Source organism: Labrus mixtus, chromosome 3 (assembly GCF_963584025.1).
Source record: "Labrus mixtus chromosome 3, fLabMix1.1, whole genome shotgun sequence".
NCBI classification, from domain to species: Eukaryota; Metazoa; Chordata; class Actinopteri; order Labriformes; family Labridae; genus Labrus; species Labrus mixtus.
In genome coordinates, this window is record NC_083614.1 from 25103686 (window position 1) to 25125827 (window position 22142).

A 22142-nucleotide genomic window follows, 5' to 3' on the forward strand; every position below is an offset into this window, starting at 1 on the left:
GTGGTCTAATTTGGTGCTAACTGCATTTCTCAAGTGTGGAAGTCATTTTGCAGTAAACTTTATAATGAGCTACGACTATAAAGGATTATTAATTAAGGAATGAAAGGTTAACACTTGTTAAATATGTAATTATAAACCCAGACCCCCCATTTATGATTTATTCTGACTGAACGTGTCCAAGCAGAAAAAGGATATCATTCTGAGTACTATCAGCTCGGATGACAAATCCTTCATCGTCTACGTCCAGGGGTGAATTCTATATGAATGGGAACACACACACACACACACACACAGGCACACACACACACACACACAGGCACACACACACACACACACACACACACACACAGGCACACGCACAGAAAGACAGAGTCAGACACCAGCTGCAACAAGGAGTCAAATGGTACTTCAGGCACATATCTCACACACAGAAGTGCTTCGTCATAGAGTGTAACTCAGCACTCAGCCTACACGGAGAGCTCTATGAGTGTGTATACAGACACTAGGAGTGTAGTAGGTGTGAGTCAGTGAACACAACTGTTGAACATAAAACTTCACATTACAAGTCAAACAAAGCCGTCTTCTAGAGCTACAAGTGTCTTTTCAGTTGGATTGAAATCTTCCCATTAAGCCAGCTACTGAAGTCACATGACCCACACAATAAGAGACATGAGGAGGGCCAGACCTACCAAGCAGCCAAAGGGGTGAGTTATTTTTAGACTCAGTACGTAGACACACACACACACACACACACACACACACACACAGACGGTATTTGATAGGATCAGATTTCAGTAAACAGATCTACAGGACGTGGGCAGTGTAACTGCAGCAAATGAGGATGTTTACTCCACAGATGACAGAGAAAGAACATTTGATAAAGTATTCACTCTGACTAATGAATGAATAACGGTATGATCAGATCATAACAGTGAAATCAATCAAATGTAGCACATGTTACATCTTCTTGTCTCTCATGTCTCTGAGTTAAATGATGACATCATCCCAAATGTTATTGTTGTTGTTATTAATGTTGTCTGTCTTGTTCTTCCCTTTGTTATTGTTATTTTTACATAGTAAAGTCTGATTTTATACAAGGTTTGGTTCACGTTTCATACTATATTGTGGCCATAATATTGTGCTTATGTATCTATCTTTATTTTCCTGTTTCTTTTAAATATTTATTTCTGTATTTAATTGGTAATTGGGAAGTTGAGGGGCCATGATTTCATGTTAATGATCTTCATTATGAGTACATTTGCAATGATCTAAATATGTTAAGTCTATTTTTCTTTCTATTTCTGGTTATAACGTCGGTTTTAAAACACACATACAAACAGTTGTATTCATCCATGCACACATGCGTTGAATTGTAAAAATAAACATTATTTCTCTTATTCCAGGTTCTGTCCATTCTGAAACTTGTCAGCTTATTATTTTACTGGCTTTGGTCTTGCTAGATTCAGAACCTGCCTTCCTGCCCCTGCCTGTTCCTTACTCGAGGATTATTGCATTAAATTAAAGCATTGGAGGTTGTACAGGTAGATGCTTTGACTGTTGACTTGTCTGCTCTGTGACTCTGGATCTGTGATTGTTAGTGTTCTGTGTTTAATGTCTGTAACGTGTTAAATGTTCTTCTGCCTGTCTTGGCCAGGTCACTCTTGTTAATAAGCGTTTGGATCTCAATGAGGTTTTCCTCGTTAAATACATTTAAAACAAAAATAAATATCAAATTCAGGCTTTTGGAGGAATAAACAGTGATGAGGGAATGGGTTTAAGCTGTACGTAGTGTCCACTGTACATTATTCTGTTTTCCTGTCTATCTTGTAGTATTTTCAAACATAGTAAAAATGTAATTGAGAAAGTGTTTTGCTAATTAAAAAAAACATTTAGAAATAAAACAAAAGTGCATTAAAGGCTGCTACAACTTTCGGAATCAAAAGGTTTTTATGACAATGTGACAATCTGAAGGAGGGAGCTCGTATGAATCAAACTACAGAGAATCTTAAACTGACTGATTGTAGATCAACTTGTCTTCACTTTCAGCTCACAGTTAAGCCATCTTGTAACTTTACAGTTTTTATCACCTCTCCAAGTGTTAATTTAGGCGTTAATAGATGTTAATAGTCATTGTACACGTCTTGTTTTTCAAGAAGCAGCTGACAAAATAACCATTACCATGTTCAGTGTAGAGGGGGCATTGACTGTGTCAGTGAATGTAAACGGTTATGCAACATGTCCCGAAAGGTGACCTCGGCAAACATTACTAGCATCTGAGGAACGTAATGCCCTTCAAAGTGTAAAATAGCAGCACCAGTGGCTCTGTGATCTGCTGTTTACTTTCCTCTTACACAGCAGGCTGGTAAATAGCTATCTGGCAACACACACACACACGTGCTCTCTCTCTTATACACAGCTTGAACACATGCAGACATAAATACAAACACAATCTCATGGAGTTACGCACTTCCCCTCTGGCTGCCAAAGTTTATCAGAAAACATCAACTCAAGAAGTACCAGAATAAACCTGGGAAATCCCACACCAGCAGAATGTCAATAACACTCTCTCATGGTTTCCTGCTCACCTTACTACAAACATTAACACATGACGCTCTTTCCATCCTGCCCATAAACCCACTCTCTTCTCACTGTGCAGAAGAGCTGGAGACCACAGAAGTCTGCAGCGACAACTGAATCTTTGGGAGTCTGACAGGACTGATAATCAGGGGGGGATTTAGGGAGTCAAATCTTTTTCATACTCACAAGTGCTTCTGTCACAGCTGAGTCTCTGCAAATACAAAAACACACACATTATTTAACATCTTCATTCTGTAGTATCTGAAGATTAAAGCAACGATTACAGATCAAGATGTATTAGACAACAGTTACTTTTGACAAAGATATTTGATTGGACAAGAGGCATTCAGTGAGTGCCGATACAGAGCATAAACACACAGAGACTTTTCACAATGTGTATCACTCCATCTCAGCCAGGTATACTGAAGACTGGTTGTTAATATTAAAGCAGACAGAGTTTGTCTTTGTTAATTGATCTGATACCTCAGAACCACACAACAGACTCTAATTTCTTTATATCATCATTTAAAACCCACAATGAAATGTACATAAAACAGAAATCTCTCTGTGGTTAACATGGGGAAGAATCAAAGTAGCAAGAGTGTAAGACAATGCCGCTCGGAAAAGTGTTTTAAAAAAGCGATATCTCACTCAAGGCCCAATCACAGCAGTGCTGATATTCAGTACATTGCTCCCTCTCCTGTGAGATATTGCTAATTAATATCAGGGCTTGTTTCTGTGTGTGTGTGTGTGTGTGTGTGTGTGTGTGTGTGCGTGCGCAGACTCACGTAGAGTCTGGCTCCTTGTCCCTCTTGCCGAGCCCGGGGATCCTGAAGGCTTTTGCGCGACTCTTCTTCCCACCTTCAGGAGCTGTCATGTACTCCTCAAAACCAACCAGAGCTGCAGATGAGAGTGTTTTAAGAATAAAAAACATAAACACAAACACACATATGCACTGAGGCTCTTCGAGGAAGTCAGATCACTCACTCACTGTTCTAATTTGTCACAATGAATTATTCCGCCTCCACAATACTGTTTGGAGTGTGGGTGTTTTCATATTCGTATTGTTATGCAAGCTGCTCATTTAGTGTGTTTATGCTTTTATTTTACTCCAACTGGAAACCACCCAAAATGTAATCCCACTGAGCTCACTGCACCTGGCCTGTCCTTGCCCGTGCCTTTCTGCTCTGCAAATTTCTGGATAAGGTTATCGATGCCAATGTTTTCCACATTCTGCTTGAACTCCTCGTGGACCTGCAGCAGAGCAGAAGAACAATGAGTATTAGGTTCTTATAAAAGCAAGTCATTTCCATAAAGAGGCTGAGTAAACAACTGTTTCTATTATCAAAGCCTTTTGTGATAACTCTTTATGATAAAGAATCAACTTGAAGACCAACAGGATGATGTATCTAGTTTTCAATATGAGTGTCTACTGTTGGTGATAAATACAGTCAGTAGACTTTAAAGACCTGGAGAATGGATAAATTCAGATGATTCAAAATCACTGTGATCAGAGCAGGCTGTAGCGTACCTGTCCTACTTGAACATGGGTGTCCTCTATTGAGTGGGAGTAACCTTTGATCAGCTGTTTCATCTGACGCAGGTGGGCCTCCTCAATTTCCTGAAACTTCTACTCACAAACACACACACACACACACACACAAACACACACACACACACAAACACACACACACACACACAAACACACACACACACACACACACACACACACACACACACACACACACACACACACACACACACACACACACACACACACACACACACACACACACACACACACAAACACACAAACACACACACACACACACACGCACATCATGGCAAAGAAAAGACACTGTTACCCCGTGAAAAGGCAAAACTCCACTACCGGCTACTTTATCTTTCTTTATTGGTTGACATCTATCGTGCACCTTTGGTGTTCATTAAAGCTTTAAAAAATTAATTAAAAGTATAACATCAAAGTCAAACTAACATCTACTACAAAACACAGCTGTTACTGAACTTTAAGTTACTGACAGTAACAGTGACTAAGCTTTAGTTAGAAGTTTAGTTTTTTGTAGTTGTTGCTCAGTTATTTGTTGTGTACTTTGGTTGCTGTTGTAAAAAACCCAGCAACATTTAATAACCTTCAGTCAGAGTAGGTTTATTAATTCTTTACATGCAACCTGAAATGGTAAGGATATAACAACTATAATTATGTTTGCTGTTGAATGCTGTTCATTTTGGTTGTTTCTTTTGTCTCTAATTTAAAAGATAAAGTAAAAGTCCTATTTTTTACAATTTACTGTCTCTACCAAACTGAAGGAGCTTCAGGAGAATTTAAATTGGTATCCATAATCCAGCAGAACTGAAACTTTCCACACCATATTCCTACATGCAGAAAGTCAAAACCTTTAGAAGGATTTGGAGAATCGTGTGCAGCTTCAGTGAGCCAGTCAGCCAGCAGAAGAAGCTCTGGATTGCCAGCTTCTTAAACCCGTGATAATTTGTAAGGATTTAGATTTGATCCTGTTCCTCTTTCAACCAGCTCATTTGTCGTTGTCTGGTTCATGAGAATTGTCTTGATTAAGTGCCACTGGCTTTATTTGAGAATTGATGTCGTGAGCTGAGTTTTTGGCAGTTGCTCCTCTCTAATTAACGTGGCAAAATATAGGCAGAGAGAGCGAGAGCAAACATTAAACATTCTCCCCCGATTCTTTACAGCTGCCTTCAGCAGAGCACTTTATACCCGTCCCTCTGCTGCTCTTGGTGTTGGAAAAATTCTGACTCCCAAGTCTGTGAGCAGAAACCTCTTGCTTTCTTTAATGTGCTCAAAAACCTGAATCTTAAACATGTTGACATTATTTTTATACTTTACTTTTGTCTTTTTTTTTTTTATTTGCGCTTGTCTGAAGGTTCTCCTTTAAAATCGGCAGATATGTGACGAAGGCCAGCAACAAATAGCAGAATCGTTTGTCGTATGAATGTAAATAGACAAACCGGAGGACTGTTCAACAACAGGGGCTTTAACACGGGTTCAATTAAAGTTAGCACTATCCTTCTTTGATACCTAAGTGATCTACTAGTCTGCAGAAGCCTTTATTTATCAAAAGTATTTCAGGACAGCAAACCAAATCCACTCTTTTCCTCTTTTTATTGAAGCAGACGTTTCGGGTAAGGCTCTTCTTCAGAGACATGTTTGTTTGCCTGAAGCCACTGAAGAAGGGCCTTGCCCGAAATGTCGGCGGAAATAAAAAGAGAAAAAGAGTGGATTTGGTGTGCTGTCCTGAAATACTTTCGATACATGTTTTTGGTTGAGGATTCAGCACCCATGTGAGTTACTGGATTTACTTCCTAGCCTAGAGCTAGTTTGGCAAATGTAGCAAAACGTGTTTACCATGTGACTTTGGGCGTACCATCCTTTTTGGTTTTAAGGTTCAAAATCCCCCCTTTTTTAAAATAAATATTGTAAATCTCTTTTGCTTGATTAATAGAAGGCAACAACATGGATTTTATTTTCCCCTGGTACAGACTAAATGCTAACCCTACAACAGGTGTGAAAGAGCCCTCAGAGAATAGATCCTGTGATCTCCTTTTGTGTTATGTGTGATGAAAAAGCACTCTTTTTTTCACTGATCTGTTCTTTATTTGATCATCCTTCATTTCCGATCTGTCCTTTGACACTTTTTGCTCCCAGGTACCACATACACTGCACCCCCTCCTCATAATTATGACCAGATCTACCCCTACAAAGCTATATCAAGAGATGATTGGTCAAAGGGATTTCAATATACAAAACACAGAGACACTCATTGGGGTTTGTTGTAGATCCCCATGGCAACAGCAGCAGTAACCATGGAGGCAGTTATTAAAGGTATTAGGTGGGGGGGGGGGGGTGTGTGTGCTTTAGTGGGTGGGTGTTTTTAGGAGTCGCAGGATGAGGTTTCCATTTTTGGGGATGTAGGATAATAAATGAAAGAAGGAGATTGGAGTTTTCATGTGATGGGAGTTCACAAAGATGGTGAGTCAGAGAGCTAAAAAGACAGATAAAGCCTTTGAAAAGAAGAAACACGCATGAACACCACATCAGGGGGAGGGAGAGAAAAACAAGTGTCCCTCTGCTCAACTGACCTGGGCCGACTCGCTCATCTTCTGCTCAAACTCTCCTCCCACACGGTTGTACTTCTCGATGCACAATGAGAACGACTCGGCCGCCTTCTTAGACTTCATCTCTGCCTAGTGAGAAATGAAAGGTGAAGGAGAATAATGACCTTCAGCTGTGCAGGCTCATTCACAAACCTGGAAGAAAATAAAGAAGTGCTTGGAGAAATTCTGTTTATTGGGCAAAAAATTGTTTTTATTTTTTACCTTTAAAACAAGAACAGCAAAAAACTACACAGGGTGAAGTTATGAGAGCAGAGAAGTTCTGTTGTTTTCTGTAAATGGCCATACAAGGTGTTATTTATTAAACTCAATTAAAGACACTGCCGAGGCCATCGCAACAATGAGATTTTTTTGTCTTTATATCAATGCTACGTGCAGTTCAATAAATTCATAATATCAACAACAGAGCAGAGAGGAACAAACTGGTGACCAGACACCATAATGAGGCAGTTTCATTGAAATCACACTGGCTGTGTGTAAACAGTCTATCGTCAAGCACTTTTTATAAACGAGATATTTAACCCCCCCTCACCTTTTTTAAATAAAAATTAAACGCTACGTCATGTTTTTCCATCATGTTTTAAGAGCTACTGTAATTAACTCTATTTTGACAGCACTATTATTAAAATGCCACTTTCCAGTGCTGCTTGTGTCACATTCTTAACTCCACTCATACTCACTGTACTGAGGTCAAAGCAGAGACTCAAAGGCAGTGATTGAAAACATGATCAGTAAAATAAAAGTTATCTTCATTGTAACACATTTTTTTGCCCTTTTTTTTAGGACACTTTACTGGCTTGTAAGAGAACATTCAGAACCCGAGAAAAAAGAAAAAGTGTTGGCTAACTTTCTCCAGTTCTTTCAGCGGAGCTCCTTCCTTCCTCAGTCGGTCCAGCTCCAAACACTTGCCATGGTATCCCTCCTTTGACTTCTGAAGGTGACCGTTCTGAACCTGCACCGCCTGCACCGCCTCCACTGTCCCCACCATCTCCTCCTTCGTCTGGGTCATATGCAAACACACACATACATGCACGTGCAAGAAAGAGAAAAAGAAAAGGCAACACATGGACAAACTGTTCAGAACATTACTGTACTTGATACTTTCAGGGAAACTGAAGCATTTACTGTGAAGGTAGAAGATGTAATGGGATTTTTTTTAAAGAGATAAATCAGATCAGGATGACAGCGGCTCCATGAAGGGCAAGTAATGAGTAACTGTCCAAGTCTTTTTTCTCAAAGAAAGACAACCAGGAACAAAAATCATAGCAGTAAAAAATACAGCGTCCCTCATATAGGCTATACCTTGCGATGAATTTTGACCTGCTCGTCTCCATACTTGTTGATGTCCCGGATTAGATCGTTCATCTTTCTCATCAGCTCGAGGTGACAGAGGGCCAGTTTGTCTGAAGAAACCCTGAACACGTCCCACATGGGAGCAAAAGTCCTAGAAAACACACAACATATGCATCTCACACACACACACACACACAGGTGTTTGTTCATCTAAGATCTACTCTATTAAAACTGTGAGACTATGAATATGCTTTAAAATGACTTTTTTTTAAGATAAAAACATATTATTATTATTTTTTCTTATTCTGATGGCACACAGACAAAATATATGACTTTTTCTTTTTTTTAAGTGACCCCCTGTCCACTTTCAACGATAAGAAGAGCCTGAACAAAAACATAACAAATGCAACAAGTAAATATTTCAAACTACAGCATAAACCTGTGTGTTCATGCTGCAACGCATCAAAGTATAAAGAAATTAGAGAAATACATTTCAGTTCCTCTAACAGCTTAATGTCTGTGTTGACGGCTGTTATATATTTGTATTTTAGTCTGAACGAAAATGTGTCATACAATAGATAACATATGGGCATTATTTGAATGACATATATGGACATTTGCTGACGCAGATGGTACTCATTCAATTATCATGTGTGGCCATATGTGTGATTTACATAGAAGCAAACATGTTCCAGCCATATAGACTCAGCTCTGAGGTACTGAAAGAGATGGGAGAAGTTCAGCTGTCTTGAGCTGAAAAGGCTCTACTCACCCCTGTGGACTTCCATTGCTTGCCATCTTTGCCAGTTTGCTCATTGATTTGGAGTACGTCTCCTCGATAGCAGCACTGCAAAAAGCAAACGCACGTATATACCGTAAGCAGAATAATAAAGAAACTCTAATGTTGGGGCAACAAGGGAAATATGGGGCTACAATGGCTACAAGCAAATTTTAAACCTTCTTACTAAAGTCTAAATGACCAGTAATTGGACAGGAAGAGTGATGTTGTGTTTGTTCCTTAAAATGTAAAATCTTGTAATAGACTTTAGACTGGTGAATCTAATGCACTCCAATAGCACTTCTTCTGCTAATGGCCTCATATGTTATGTTCTCTATCTACTGCTTCCTTTGCTCCAAACTCCAGCACGAGCCAGAAATATAAAGATGGATGTAGGTCCGTGTTGCAATGAGCCACATGTAAATGATGAATGGACTTGTTTTCCAAGGCTGAGCATTAAACTTTAATATCCATCTGTAGACCCTGAAGAGAAAGGGGGGGGGGGGGGGGGGGGCATTGATCCAAATGTCCTGAGGGAGAGCTGAACTACTTCTACTGAAAGTCACAAACAAACACATGTTCCGACACTATCCATCTTTAGAAGTGATGCTGAAACAATACTGGAACTCAAATTCTGTCTGAAAAAACAAATAACAAATATTTTCATTTTAGATTAACTTTATCGAAAAGTTAATGGTCAATTTAAGAAGATATGAATAAACATCACCTGCAAAGACTCCACACTACATATTTCTTCAAAAGCTGCTTGGATCATTCATTTATGATAACTTTTCAAACGATATGAGACGATTTGAGATTTTCAGAATAACATAACAGACAAGTAATGTTTTAATCAAAATCCGTTTCTGTCAGAAAAAAATATGACTTTAAAATATCCCAGTTAGATTGTTCATTGATTTTGACCAGGAACCTAATGCTGTCTGTGTGGAAAAAAAGGTGTGCTCTGGAATAACTCTGCAGCCATTCATCTCTTTGATAGATTCAGTTTTCTAATGTGCATTATCTTGAGTCTTTTGAGTACCACTATGTTGACTTCTGCAACACATGTTGACTTTCTTTGTTAATTATCGCCAAAATGTGGTAAAAAATAAATAAATAATTAAAAGTCTTATATTTATAGTGAGTGAAGTTCAATTTGTTAAGACACTATAGTTTTCAAAACAGCAACCTGTAAAAAGATTAAACGAGTAACAAAAGTCTGTTCATTAAAAATAAATGAAGTGACGACGGTTCTCAATTAGAAAAAGAAATATAGGGGGCGGCCCGGGTTCAAATCCGACCTGTGGCTCCTTTCTTGCATGTCATTCCCTACACTCTCTCTCTCTCCCTGATTGCCAACTCTATCCACTATCCTATCTCTTATGAAAAGCACAAAATGACTTTAAATAAATCTTGTAAATGTAGAATTCACACTCTAGTAAAGCCATACATCTTCATGTGCCTTGTTTTGTCCACATAGCACTCCAAATCCCCAACAAATAAAGTTTTATGGTCATACAAGACATAAAAAAAAGCTAATTTCACAGTTAAAGAAATGTTACAGGATGCGTTTGTTTTTTTTGCTTAAAAAATGACTGAAATGATAGACCACTTAACAAACCAGTTGAGGATTACTTTCACTAATTGATTCAATCATTGTTTTAGCCTTAAACTCGTTATTTCAGCACCACTTAATGATCCCTCCTTTACAAGAGGCAGTTCAACAGAGAAATATTAGAAAGACCCAGGATGAGGGAAGATAATGTAACATGAAGCCTGGTACTTTAAAAGACCGTTTCACATTACAACTTAAATCAAAATGACCTTTCCTGCAAGTGGAGCAAGAAAAAGATGGAGGACATTTATCAACACAATTGCCTCACTTTGTCCCGTGGGATGGCACACTATTTTACCCACAATGCCCCTTCTTCATTTCCTGACTGCTGATTTGTTGTCTGTTTCTGTCCCTGCAGATAAGTGAATTTCCCCCTGTGAGGAATTTGCACAGAAGGTCTGTCAGGATTATATCACTGTTCTGATAGTGTGCTGCGTGTGCGTGTGTGTGTTAAATTCCAGCTGCGGGAACCTCATTACTTCCCCCAAATTCACTCACTGCTCATCATTAATTAGAAAACAGACTGCTTAATATAACAAATAAGCCACTTAGTGAAAATGATTTTAGTAAGGTTATTGTCTGCCGTTCTTGTCGACTACTGGTTAGCCTGTCAAGCTTTCAGCCTTTTTAATAACAGTAATGTTTGTAGGTTAATCAATTATCATTCTTAGTAAACAAAAGCAGTCTCCTCTTTTATAACTAACTCACATCGAAGAAACAGCAAAGGTTGCCAGTAGATTTAAGTCTGTTTGAGCTACCTAGCCCATCACCCTAACATTAGCTTACTGAGGGGATTAAAGTTAGTTAGCTAGCTAAATACTAAGGCCAGAAGCAAAGACACCACCCTTCAAATGCAGAGTATCATCAGAACTTCAGCTCCATGCACATCCTGTTTATCATGTACAGTTACTGCTGTCTAGTAATGACATTGTTTGTATCACACGGGAGGGCTTAAGACAATAGTCCATAAAATTACAAAAGGAGGGGTTGCTGGTTTCATGTATTTGTTTGTATGTCTGTACTGCCATTTGAATGTTTTTCTTTAAACAACCTGAATAATGTCAAAGCTGTTGTAATTATTTTAACTCCAAAGGGAAGATTTTAGTTCACAACACAGAGTTTGAAGCTGGGTCATTGGATGCATTTTGATGAAATGCACTTTGGGAGTTGTAATGTAATGTGTTACCCTCTACATTAAATACCTTTACTCACACAGGGTTTTCCTGTTTTTTAAGAATTCATGTTTGATGACTGAAGACCTATACCCGGGGATTTCTTTTCAATTCAAGCAGTTCAAAGACGCTGAGTCATCTAACATTTTAACTCAGGAAATGGAGAAGATGTTCACTTCCAACCAGAGGCCTCTGCTATCACCTCCCATGTTGAAGCTCTTTAAAACCCAGCAGTTACAGTCATGTTAGAAGATAAAGCTCTGTATTCCAGCAGGATAATCCAGCTATTCAGGCTTGTGTGAGTTTTTGAGAGAGTGCACTTCAAAAGTAGCACCGTTGTGATGACTGGGGTCAGAGATCGGAGCAGAGAGAGAGAGGACTGGAGCAGTTTTAACAAAGAGAGACTTGTTAAGAATTCTCTCTAAAATCTGCATTCTGCTTACAGGACTATAAAACTGAATTAATCATGAACACCTCTTTAGATCCACCGAGACATGAAATACTTAAAAAATGTATTCTTGAAGTCTTTCACCCAACCTTGGCACAAGCTAGCATCTTTCTTTGTACAGAGTCAAGAATGTAGAGTTTCTCCACCATCACCATCTTCCCCTCCCACACAGATATTCACAAATACAAAAAAAAAAAAAAAACTTACCTCTCACGGACAAACTCAGCAAGCTCCTTGGTTGCCAGCTGGCCATGCTTCATGTTGTGGTAAAGCACGTCAAAACCGGCATTCTTCTCCCCCTGCCAAGGTGCAAAAAAAAAACACAAATACACACACACACACACACCGTCTGTTAGCACCCAAAGGAGATCCAGCATTATGGAGAGTTTGTTTTTCAGTACAGTGATATCACAGTTGTTTTTAATCCAAACCTAATTACATCTTGCCAATGATGTTCAGTCACTACAAATTAAAATTGTACTATCACTCTTACAACAACATTAAAATAAAGGAAAACATAAAGCCAGTTTCGGATTGTGTTTAAAGTTCCTTCACTCACTCTGTCACAAACACAACAATATACTGATTTCTAACATACATTAAGTAACACATCCTTCATCAGATCCTTAAAAAATGTTTTACTATGTGATTAAAATGAAAAAACTAACAAGACAAAAAAAAAATCCAAGTTTCAGTTTTTATTTAAGTTTGCTTTTATGGTTGCTCAGTCTGTCTCTTGTGTGTTTCTTTTGTCTCTCTCTCCATCCCTGATATGTTCTGTCTTGCTATGAAAACTTGTCTGTTGGGAGGATTAATATGTATATATAGAAACAGAAACTGAAATATCGTCAAAATGATTCTCTGAAGTGGCAACACTGTTAAATAAGAAAACATGTTCACATCTTCATTTTGGGATTTCCATTTAGTAGTTATTGTGTATTTGTGCCCCCCTTTAGGCCCTGGTAGAGGTAAACGTTGGTGGATAATATATATAGAAAGGAAATAATCTTCAGAAAAGGTAAAGGAGTAACAATGGACTTGAAGTGTCTAAAAATGTAAATTCTGGTTGGCGTTTTTTGTTTATTAGAGAATCAAAAAAGACCATGTGCTTTGAGTTTTCTGTTGAATCTTTCAACACAAGAAGTACACTGATTTAACATGAATAATCTGCATGTAAAACTCTCTCCTTTAATCCTTACTTTGTTGTGATTGTTCTCGTGACACACACTGAGTTTTTATAGGAAAATCCATTAAATTAATTTGAACATTTTAATTTCCAACTACAACAGTGTTTTGTGTTTTCCATTTCCGTTGTCATGTCATAACAGTTGAGTTTCAATAGAACCATAGAAACAATTCAAATTCAGTCACTGTAACTGTGAAAACCCCAAAATGATCTGCAGAAAATATTCTCTATGTAGGATCCCTCTGCTCAAAATAAGACTGATGGGCCTTTCAATGAGCAATATGTAACTCTGACACGTAGCGTTTAAAATGGGTACCACGGTTCAAATTCAAAACATTGGAGAGTGCTGTCTCCCCCCCATCCCGTCCTGCCTAGAGTTGACATGCGTGCCGGCTGCCATGTCCAGGCATGGAAGCTTCAGTGTTTAGCCAGCTCTGCATCAGTCTTGAAACCTTTCTGCAGCCAACTCAGCATCAGGGCTTTTGTCAGCAGTGGTCACAAATGTGTGATGTTTTTGAAGGACAGTTGCAGGAGGTTCCCCACTGCAGCCCCTTTAAGCAAATCCAAAGAGCACTTGTGTGATTACTACAAAGACCCAGAAGTGCTTTAACTCCTTTGTCTTCACATTCCGCATGGCTGTACAAATGTTGGTAAATATCAACAAATCAAAGAGGTAATCATGTTCTCCGAAAGTCTTTAGATCATTTGGCCTTTTGTTGCCAAGGTTTAAATAACACTTAAAGCTACTGTAAGAAACATTATATATTACTCAGTGTGGATTTTGGCAATAGGTAAGGTCTTTTTACCTACATTTTATTTCAAGTGTTTCGAGATAACACTTGTTATGAATTGACGCTATACAAATAAAGATTGATTGATCGTTAAGTTGTCTGATTTTGTTCTGCACATGTGTCAGTGTTTCCTCTGAAAAAAATGCCATCCTGCTGCAAGTCAAATCTATCACTTCTTGTGAAAATGAGTCATTTGAAATGTAAACAGAGGCTTTTTAAGCAGCATGCTGTCAATGTGCTCGTTGTGTCTGACACCACCGTGTGGCAGCAGTTACAGGCATTAAAAATACATAGAAACAATCAAGCTTATTGCTGATGTAGTTTCTTTGTTAGTTACGTCAGAGGGACAAACCTGACAGTTTGGGTTTTGCAGAAGTTTCACTGTTTAGTTCAATTACCATACATGAGGTCATGAACTGCTGCTGCACTCCCCGAAAACTTATCTCACTATTTGTTGTTCATCTGTCGAGCAGAAGAACCACAAAGCGAATGTGACTCATGAGAAGTGAGAAAACCACAGCGCAGGGCTGCTGTTGAGAAAAGAGTTGCCAGCCTTGCAGCTATAAGCAGATTTACCTCAGACTACAGCATCACCTCACACATAGAATTACACAAAACTACATCTGTGTTAGCTAAAATCTTCATAATCCTGAAAGATGCTGACTGAGGTTGCATCATTACAAATGGGCTGTGTCATTTCTCGAGCTCAGCCACATTTTTCAGTCAACAGACGGCCAGGCTGTGTGTGCAGACGTGGACACAGACAGCTGCTTCTCAGGGCCTAAAAATACCCCGTCGGAGGAGAACAGGCCTGTTCCCAGGTACCAGGGGAATGGCTGGAATGCCAAGGAAGGGTCGCCCAAAACCACTCATGCTAATAGACACACATACACATCACACACACACACACACACATTTTGAGAAGCACAGTAGAGACACAGTCAGGCAGGTACACTGGGTTCATAGCACTTATGATGAAAAGAGTATGTTCTAAGAATCGTCAGAGACAGGTTGATACGATGTGACTGAAAACAAACAAGTAAGCTCAGCCGCAGAAGTGTCACTGCTGACATCAGCTGAATAAGTCAATGTCACTGAGCCTTGTCTATTTAAAATTGTGAGCATCCATACGCTGGTTAATGCTTTAAAGCTTTCAAAACTTCTTATATCTGACTGGACATCCAGTCAAATTAAGTGTTGTACGCTTTTATCAGTAATGCCAGCATTAAAACACTTTGATGGATTGCTCCATAAAGAGAGAAGACACAAATAATCAATCAAGTTCACAATGTATCAATCTCATTTTCCTTGTTCTCAACTACTTCAAGTCTTTTTGTTATGAGATCGACTGCTAAATATCTTCGAAATGTATGTATAGTATAGTAAATGTATAGTCGTACCTGAGACAGAAGTAACTTCTTATATGCTTAAAACCAAGTTTGTGACAGGATTTGTAAAAAAAAATAAGAAATAAATAACGCTTTATAGATTCTACCACTGTTTAAGAAAGTAAGGAGGATAAATTAATAGTGAAAATATTTTTCCTTCACCTGTCCTTACATAGGACAACATGTGCACACGACTGCCTTTCTGCTTCTCTTCTTCCATGACAAAAAGCTTACAAAACAAGCTAAGGCTAAGATTTGCATCTCTGCAGAGAAATGTCAGATCAGCTGCGTTTAAAAGGTCAGTTAATTGACATCAAAGAAAAATATAGCTCTTTTTTAATGAAAGCTGTGGTAAACCGCTTTACAAATGTCATATTTCATGTTAAGAGCACCGCAAGATCAATCCTGCTCATGGCAAATCTAACGGTGTGTTCACAGATATCTTATCTCGACAAATGCCATCTGATCAAAAACATCACAATAACGTTCAAAATGCCTCCAGCAATGAATGAGATAACATGTTTTTGTGTTTGTAATTTGGGTGATATGGTCTCTTATGCCTCTGTATACCATCAAGGTAATAACGTAAATAAGAACTTCATAAATAAATGGGTTTTTTTGTTATACTGCTAATGTTTCAGCTTTATTCAGTCAAGAAACACAATCCTGTAAGAGAAGAGCTGCCACTGCTTAAGATCTGATTTAAATGTTACCATCAAATAGAGTATATGTTCAATACTATCTTCTCCCTTTTAAATTTAGTATAAGGTTTGTATTATTGCACCTTCACATGTGCTTTATAAACAGTGGACGGGAGTTCAACAGGCGGTTAATGTTGTGAAATGACGGGTGGTTTGCAGGCAGCTTTTGTTGAAACTCTACCCTCTCAGTAGAAAGGTGAGCTGGCAGTCTGAGCCCTCAAAACACACAAACACTCACACACACCTGCCTCTCCACAGCATCTGTCTTCAGTGTTTTATACAGCTAGCAGGCTTCTCTGTCGGCTGTGTGCTTCAAAGAGCTCAACCATAGACTGTTGATTATTACAGTGCTTAAATGGTTTTGAAAACAGTATCTGATATTGATAACAGCAAGAAGCATATCTGAAAAGCAAACTTATAGCTATCCTATCCAAATAAAGGCAAAATCCCCAAAAATTATCTTTGAAAAAATAACCAATCTGTTTGGACATAGGCTAAGTATATTGCATTAATTTGTTTAATCAGATGTGTATCCTGTAATGACAGCTGGACGTGTAGCTGTTTTCTCCAACTCTTTGTCTGTTACCAGATTGATCAAAAGTTAATATGGTGAACGCCATCGTTGGGCTTAAAGCCTCTTTAGAGACCAATGCGTTAAATGTTTGATACAGTTTATGGCATGGGCTTAAGCCAACGCTGCAAAGATTTGATGGCTTAATGATAAGTCCTAATAATAATTTATAATGAATAGGGATCGATGCTTTCTGTCATTAATCGAGCATTATGCCAAACGTTTGCTGGTTGCAGAATCTTAAATGAAAGGATTTGCTGCGTTTTGATGTCATGTTATGATGGTAAAGAAAGACTTCTTGGTGTTAAATGTTGGATGAAAAAAGCGATTTAAAGTCTCTAGGCTCTTGAAAATTGTGATTAGCCTGTTTAACATGTTATGTCATAGCTAAAAGGATCAATCAGGAGGGTGATTGGCAGATTAATAGATAACATGATTGTTACACGGGGTTAAGTGCCTCTCGGTAGGAAGGTATTAAAGACGGAAAGACAAACTGTTGTTTCCAAACTGGAACTTCATGCATCACAACCACAGAATATTCCCAGCACTTTGTTTAAGAAGGATATGCTATTCAGAGTTAGTTATAGCTAACTAACAAAAAAATAACATGTCGCCCCAGGTTAAAAACTGAAATTGCCTTTTGTAATGCTTTTCATTGTTTGTAAACACATGCCTCAGCCTGGCAGGTGCACCATAAAGTCCTTATTTAGTCTGAACGCTCTAGCACTAATCCTGTGCATGTTCAAGTGTGAAGGTTCTTGATTGATCAACCAACTGTGAGCAGGTACTAGAACACGGTGAGTCATGCCATGCAATCTAACAGCAGATCAGATTCAACCCACTGACAGTCTTCAAGTTTCTTTAAGTGTCGTTATGTATTCTTTGGGCATTCTGTGAATGAAAATCCTGCATGTCTGATATATGCAAACCCCCTCTTCTCTCCACTCTTGGTGATCTCTTTTTCATCAATTAAGTTGACCATTTTGGTCACGCACGATGGAGTCCATTACCATCACAATGAGGGGACTGATGGGAGAGAAGAAGAGAGGGGTGGAGGGGGTCTACGGGAGGTGTAAAATCTGTACAACTTTCTCATGAAGACTGAGACTTCTGCAGACTGCTGAGAGCTATTGGGGATCAGCGGAAATTTGTTAAGGGGGATGGTAAGCAGCAAGGAAATTATCATTTTATCTCACTAAATCAAATGGAGGAGATGTGAACCCTGATTTTCTCTTCCTTCCTCCAACTGTTCAGATCATCACCAAAATGGTTAGGGCCATTTAACTTTAAAATAAGGTGTCCTGATCTACAATCCCAAATCTCTTTGAAAAAACAAAACATTTTTGATACAGAACATCTGCATCATGTTGAAGTATTCACACTCCCAAAACCCTCCAAATGCTGAATTTAAAGCCAAGTTTAGTTCTTTAGGGGAGAACAAACAGATTAACCTGGATCAACAACTAGGGTCAGCCAAGGGTCAGTTATTTTAACACATGTCAATGATGGAGACACACAAGCTTACAAATGTTGTGGAGACACACGTCTATGTATTTATTCAACAATAATAAAACCAAGCTATATATCTAGCTATATATAATATTTTATTTTTATATTTGTTTGGCTAAAGACTGAAATACAAGACTCCTGATGTAGACAAACTGTGATTTTTTATTCTAAAAACAATATAGGCACAACTTCAGTTCAGGCCTATTATGTTCAGTAGTTTAACTTAAACACAAGTTCATCAACGCCAATTGTATTTTGATCAATCAATGAGACCATATGTTACATTATCGGATACAGACAGCGCTCCATTATAAGGACATCTGGGTTGTCCTAAAACTCAGTCAGTACTTTATCCTATCTCCAACATCGCTTAAAATGTATTCCTGTCAACTAGCAACCAGCTCTACTTTTCTCTTTTCAGTGAGATAAACACTAAAGTTTACCTTAATGATACCCACGGAAAAAAAACTGAGCAATAACTAACAGGCAACAATGCAGATTTGCCTCTTCACAGAAGGCAGCTGTTACATTTGCTTGTTGTATTGTGATATCACTTTTTCTCTCTTGTAAGAGGATAGGAACATTGACTTAGGAAGAAGAGTAGATGGAGAGGTAAAACAATAACTAATTCTCTGCGGATGCAAAGCCACTGTCCTTTTTTTTAACTGTTTTAAATTGAAATGAGTCAACTGTCATTTGTGTTTCATACACAATTCTCTAATTGTTAAAAGAGTAACAACAACATACGCTTCAGGGAAAGACTTGTGAACCGTTTGAAGTAAACTCTGGTGACGTTTTAAATGACCTGGGTTTATTTGGTGTCTGTTGGTCATCCGTTTTGTTTATTAGACCTCCTTTAAGCGGCAGGCGTCATCTACTGCATGAAAAAGTCTGCAATATGGCACAGAACAGAAACATTTTCATTGTTTTTTAAATTGTCTGTAGATATACTGTTAGAACACAGTAGAAATGTCGAAGTTACACATTTAGAAGTGGCTTTTTTATTGACACCTAAATAATTTGGACAGAAAACCAAATCTGTCCACCACAGCCCCGTCTGTCGATCTGCAGCATTAACTTCATCTTCATTGCTGCTCAGAAAGGTTCAGAGCTGCTTTAATAAAATGGAAGAGTAATGTGCCGCGGGTGAGATGAGGATATTCTTTTAGTAGCACAAAGGTTTTAAAAGCTTTACTGCAGGGACGTTTGAGACTGAACAAGGCCTGCGAGTCTTTTCTTAGATTTTATGCTGCTACTTTACTGAATCTTTAAGCACACTCTCTCTTAGCCAACTTAAGATATTACTTATCCCAAAACGTCTGGCACAACTTTCAATCTTTATCTTTCTATCACTTATATGAAGGTCTGTCTGTGTCTTATATATCCCCAGAGGTTGGTTTGTCTAACTGCTCTCACTTGATTCTAATTAGACACATCTTCAGACTTCCCCTCAGGCTTGTATGAATCTAATTGATGACGTTGAGGAAACCTGCGATGAACTAAACTCTGTGCTGCAGGGTGAGCTTCACAGCTGCTCTACTCTAACAAATAAAAGATCTACATCTGCACATTTGCCTTTAATGTCTGAGCTCTGCTGTTAACCACAAAAAGACTTGACAGGGAATATCTGCTGAAATCTCCCGTCAATCAACGTTTCGACCGTTACAAAGATTGCAACCAAAGAGAAGTTCTGGTTGAGAAAAGACAGCTTTTCACACATACAGAAATCTCCTGAAAAACTCCGGGGACTTGGCTACCCGGAGGGGCTTTAGGCTATGTGTGAACGCAAACAGCCGCATTTTTCGCACGGACTTTACCCGGAGTTTCTCCGGCCAGACCCCGAGTATTTTATCCCCAGAAAATCAGAGTGAGCTGATGTGAGAACGCAGCAGCATATACTCCAGAGATTTCAATTCGAGCCAATGGGACCCGAGTAACGTTTATATACAGTGACTGCCTAAAGTGTCTGCACACGACCACTACGATCTCCGTGCACATAATCAAACGTCTGCATTCTGTTTTCTGTTCGTCAGTATGTTGTTCTCCACTCTTTTGTGGATGTTGTCATTCCATTGGATTACACATAGCATTGATATAAAGGGAAATATTCTCATTATAACGTCGTGTAGTGGACTCTGTTGCTTCGGCCGCTACTTCCGCGTTGTTTATTTACATCACGTCTTACCTCAGGAAATCCCCCTCCCCCCCTCCCCTCTGACAGGGAAAGTCCCCCGCTGTGAGGAGCATATGTGAACGGCTACGTCGGGAGAATCTCCAGATGGGTCCTTCTGCAATTATCTAGATATTATCCGGAGTGCATATGTGAAAACGGCTCTTGAGAAACCAATATGAGCCCTACAAATGTTGCTTTCCTCATTGTCAGACACATTTACTTTGAATTAGAGTGAAATGATTGACAGCTGCCCCTCTCACTGAGACATCATATCAATGAAAAAGATACTGCACTGAACTGTCAGGGGTCACATTATGACTTAAAGAAACCACTCAAACCAGATCTGGATAAACTTAAGGCATTGAAATGCATGTTAAAATTAAATTAAAATAAATGCAACTACAATTAAACAAGGTGTCTGAACGTGTTGGAGGGTTTAAAGAGAAGGTTTTCATGGATTCTTTCTAAGGAAAGACTGCACACAAAGAACATATAAGGGAGGTGCAGAAACAAGTACAGGCATATCAATATCCAATTAGTAAACCTTCTGCACGTCAACATCTAGAGGGGAAAATAGCAGGGTATTAAGGAAAACCAGTGCAACCTGTTCATCAGATTGATCTGTTAGCACAGTATGCGCTTGCAAGAAGAAGTTGGTTGCACCGACTTATCTAAGAGTTTTCTTTTATCAGAAAGTCAAATTGTTCATCTTGACACAATGAGATGTTTTACTTCACCCTCAACAAACTGTGGTAGCAAAAGATTCTTCTACACTTCTGCGCTTTTCTTCGGAGAGCTCTTTTGTTCTAATCTCATCATATTAGTGACAGAAAAGCTGGAGTGTTTCTCAGCTTGGCTCCGGCTCTACAATAAAGTGCTTCAAACTCTGGCAATGTCCAGAGCAGTGCCTTTAGTTCTGGCTATTCATCAAATCTGCCTTTACAGCATGTCTGAGAGTGGATCAAGTGTCTGTGAAGACATTCCTGCTCTGTAATAAAGCTCAGTTGTATGAAACGGTACAGAGCAAAGCTGAGCAGAACAAAAGAGAAAAGACAAGGTGGATAAAAAGAGAATTGTGCTTCTGTGGTTTGCACGAAGGCAGCAGAGCACTGAAGCTGCTCTAAGATATTTGTTAGCTGTTATGTATGTATATGTACAATTTCTAACATGTTTGAATGTATCATATCAGTATGTTGCAAGCAGATACATCACTGTCAGCAAATATACCAGGTTTCCTTTTTAAAGTTCCATAGGGGACATTACTGTACTAGAAACCCCAACTTTACATTCACATTTAATGGTTTTGACAAGCTGCAGATCATACAGATTGAAAATGGTCTCACTCTGTATGCCACATAATGTAGCTTAGCATTAGCCACTGGTCTGTCAGTGCTGCTGTGAGTTTTGCTGACTAACAGAAACTTTTTTCTGCTGACTGTGCAGGTTAAGCTGAACAACAGTCCCACAGCAGAGAGGTGTCAATAACATCAGGAGCAGGTAGCAGCAGTCTGTCATCTCTGATGGATCTACACCAATTTGCTGTGTGGGCCGCTCTGAGAGATCCAACTCTGCTGGTCAAAGACATTTTTTTATTTTCAGGAAGAGAAGGAATGGGAATAGTTCCTGGAAAGAAGAATGCTTTTTTCTTGTATGAGATGTAGCTTATTTCTTGAAAAGTCATGTAAGAAATTGTTTACTGATGGGTTGATGAGTTTTTTTTGTTTTTGCTGATCCTTTCAAGTAAATGCATTAAAAAGAATCAAGCTTGTTCAC

General features: G+C 38.8%; 1 protein-coding gene across 2 annotated transcripts in view; it reads right to left on the bottom strand.

The window, feature by feature from the left end:
• fcho1 (FCH and mu domain containing endocytic adaptor 1) overlaps positions 1–22142 on the bottom strand; it is a 53543-nt gene that overhangs the window by 12909 nt on the left and 18492 nt on the right. For both annotated transcript variants that reach the window (XM_061034172.1, XM_061034173.1), the window contains exons 3-12: positions 12258–12349; positions 8810–8884; positions 8047–8188; positions 7592–7744; positions 6712–6816; positions 4109–4207; positions 3735–3831; positions 3366–3477; positions 2764–2788; positions 196–256 (exon numbers count right to left, since the gene is read on the bottom strand). In XM_061034172.1, coding sequence (XP_060890155.1) covers positions 196–256; positions 2764–2788; positions 3366–3477; positions 3735–3831; positions 4109–4207; positions 6712–6816; positions 7592–7744; positions 8047–8188; positions 8810–8884; positions 12258–12349 — 961 coding nt within the window. The remainder of the gene's footprint in view (positions 1–195; positions 257–2763; positions 2789–3365; positions 3478–3734; positions 3832–4108; positions 4208–6711; positions 6817–7591; positions 7745–8046; positions 8189–8809; positions 8885–12257; positions 12350–22142) is intronic.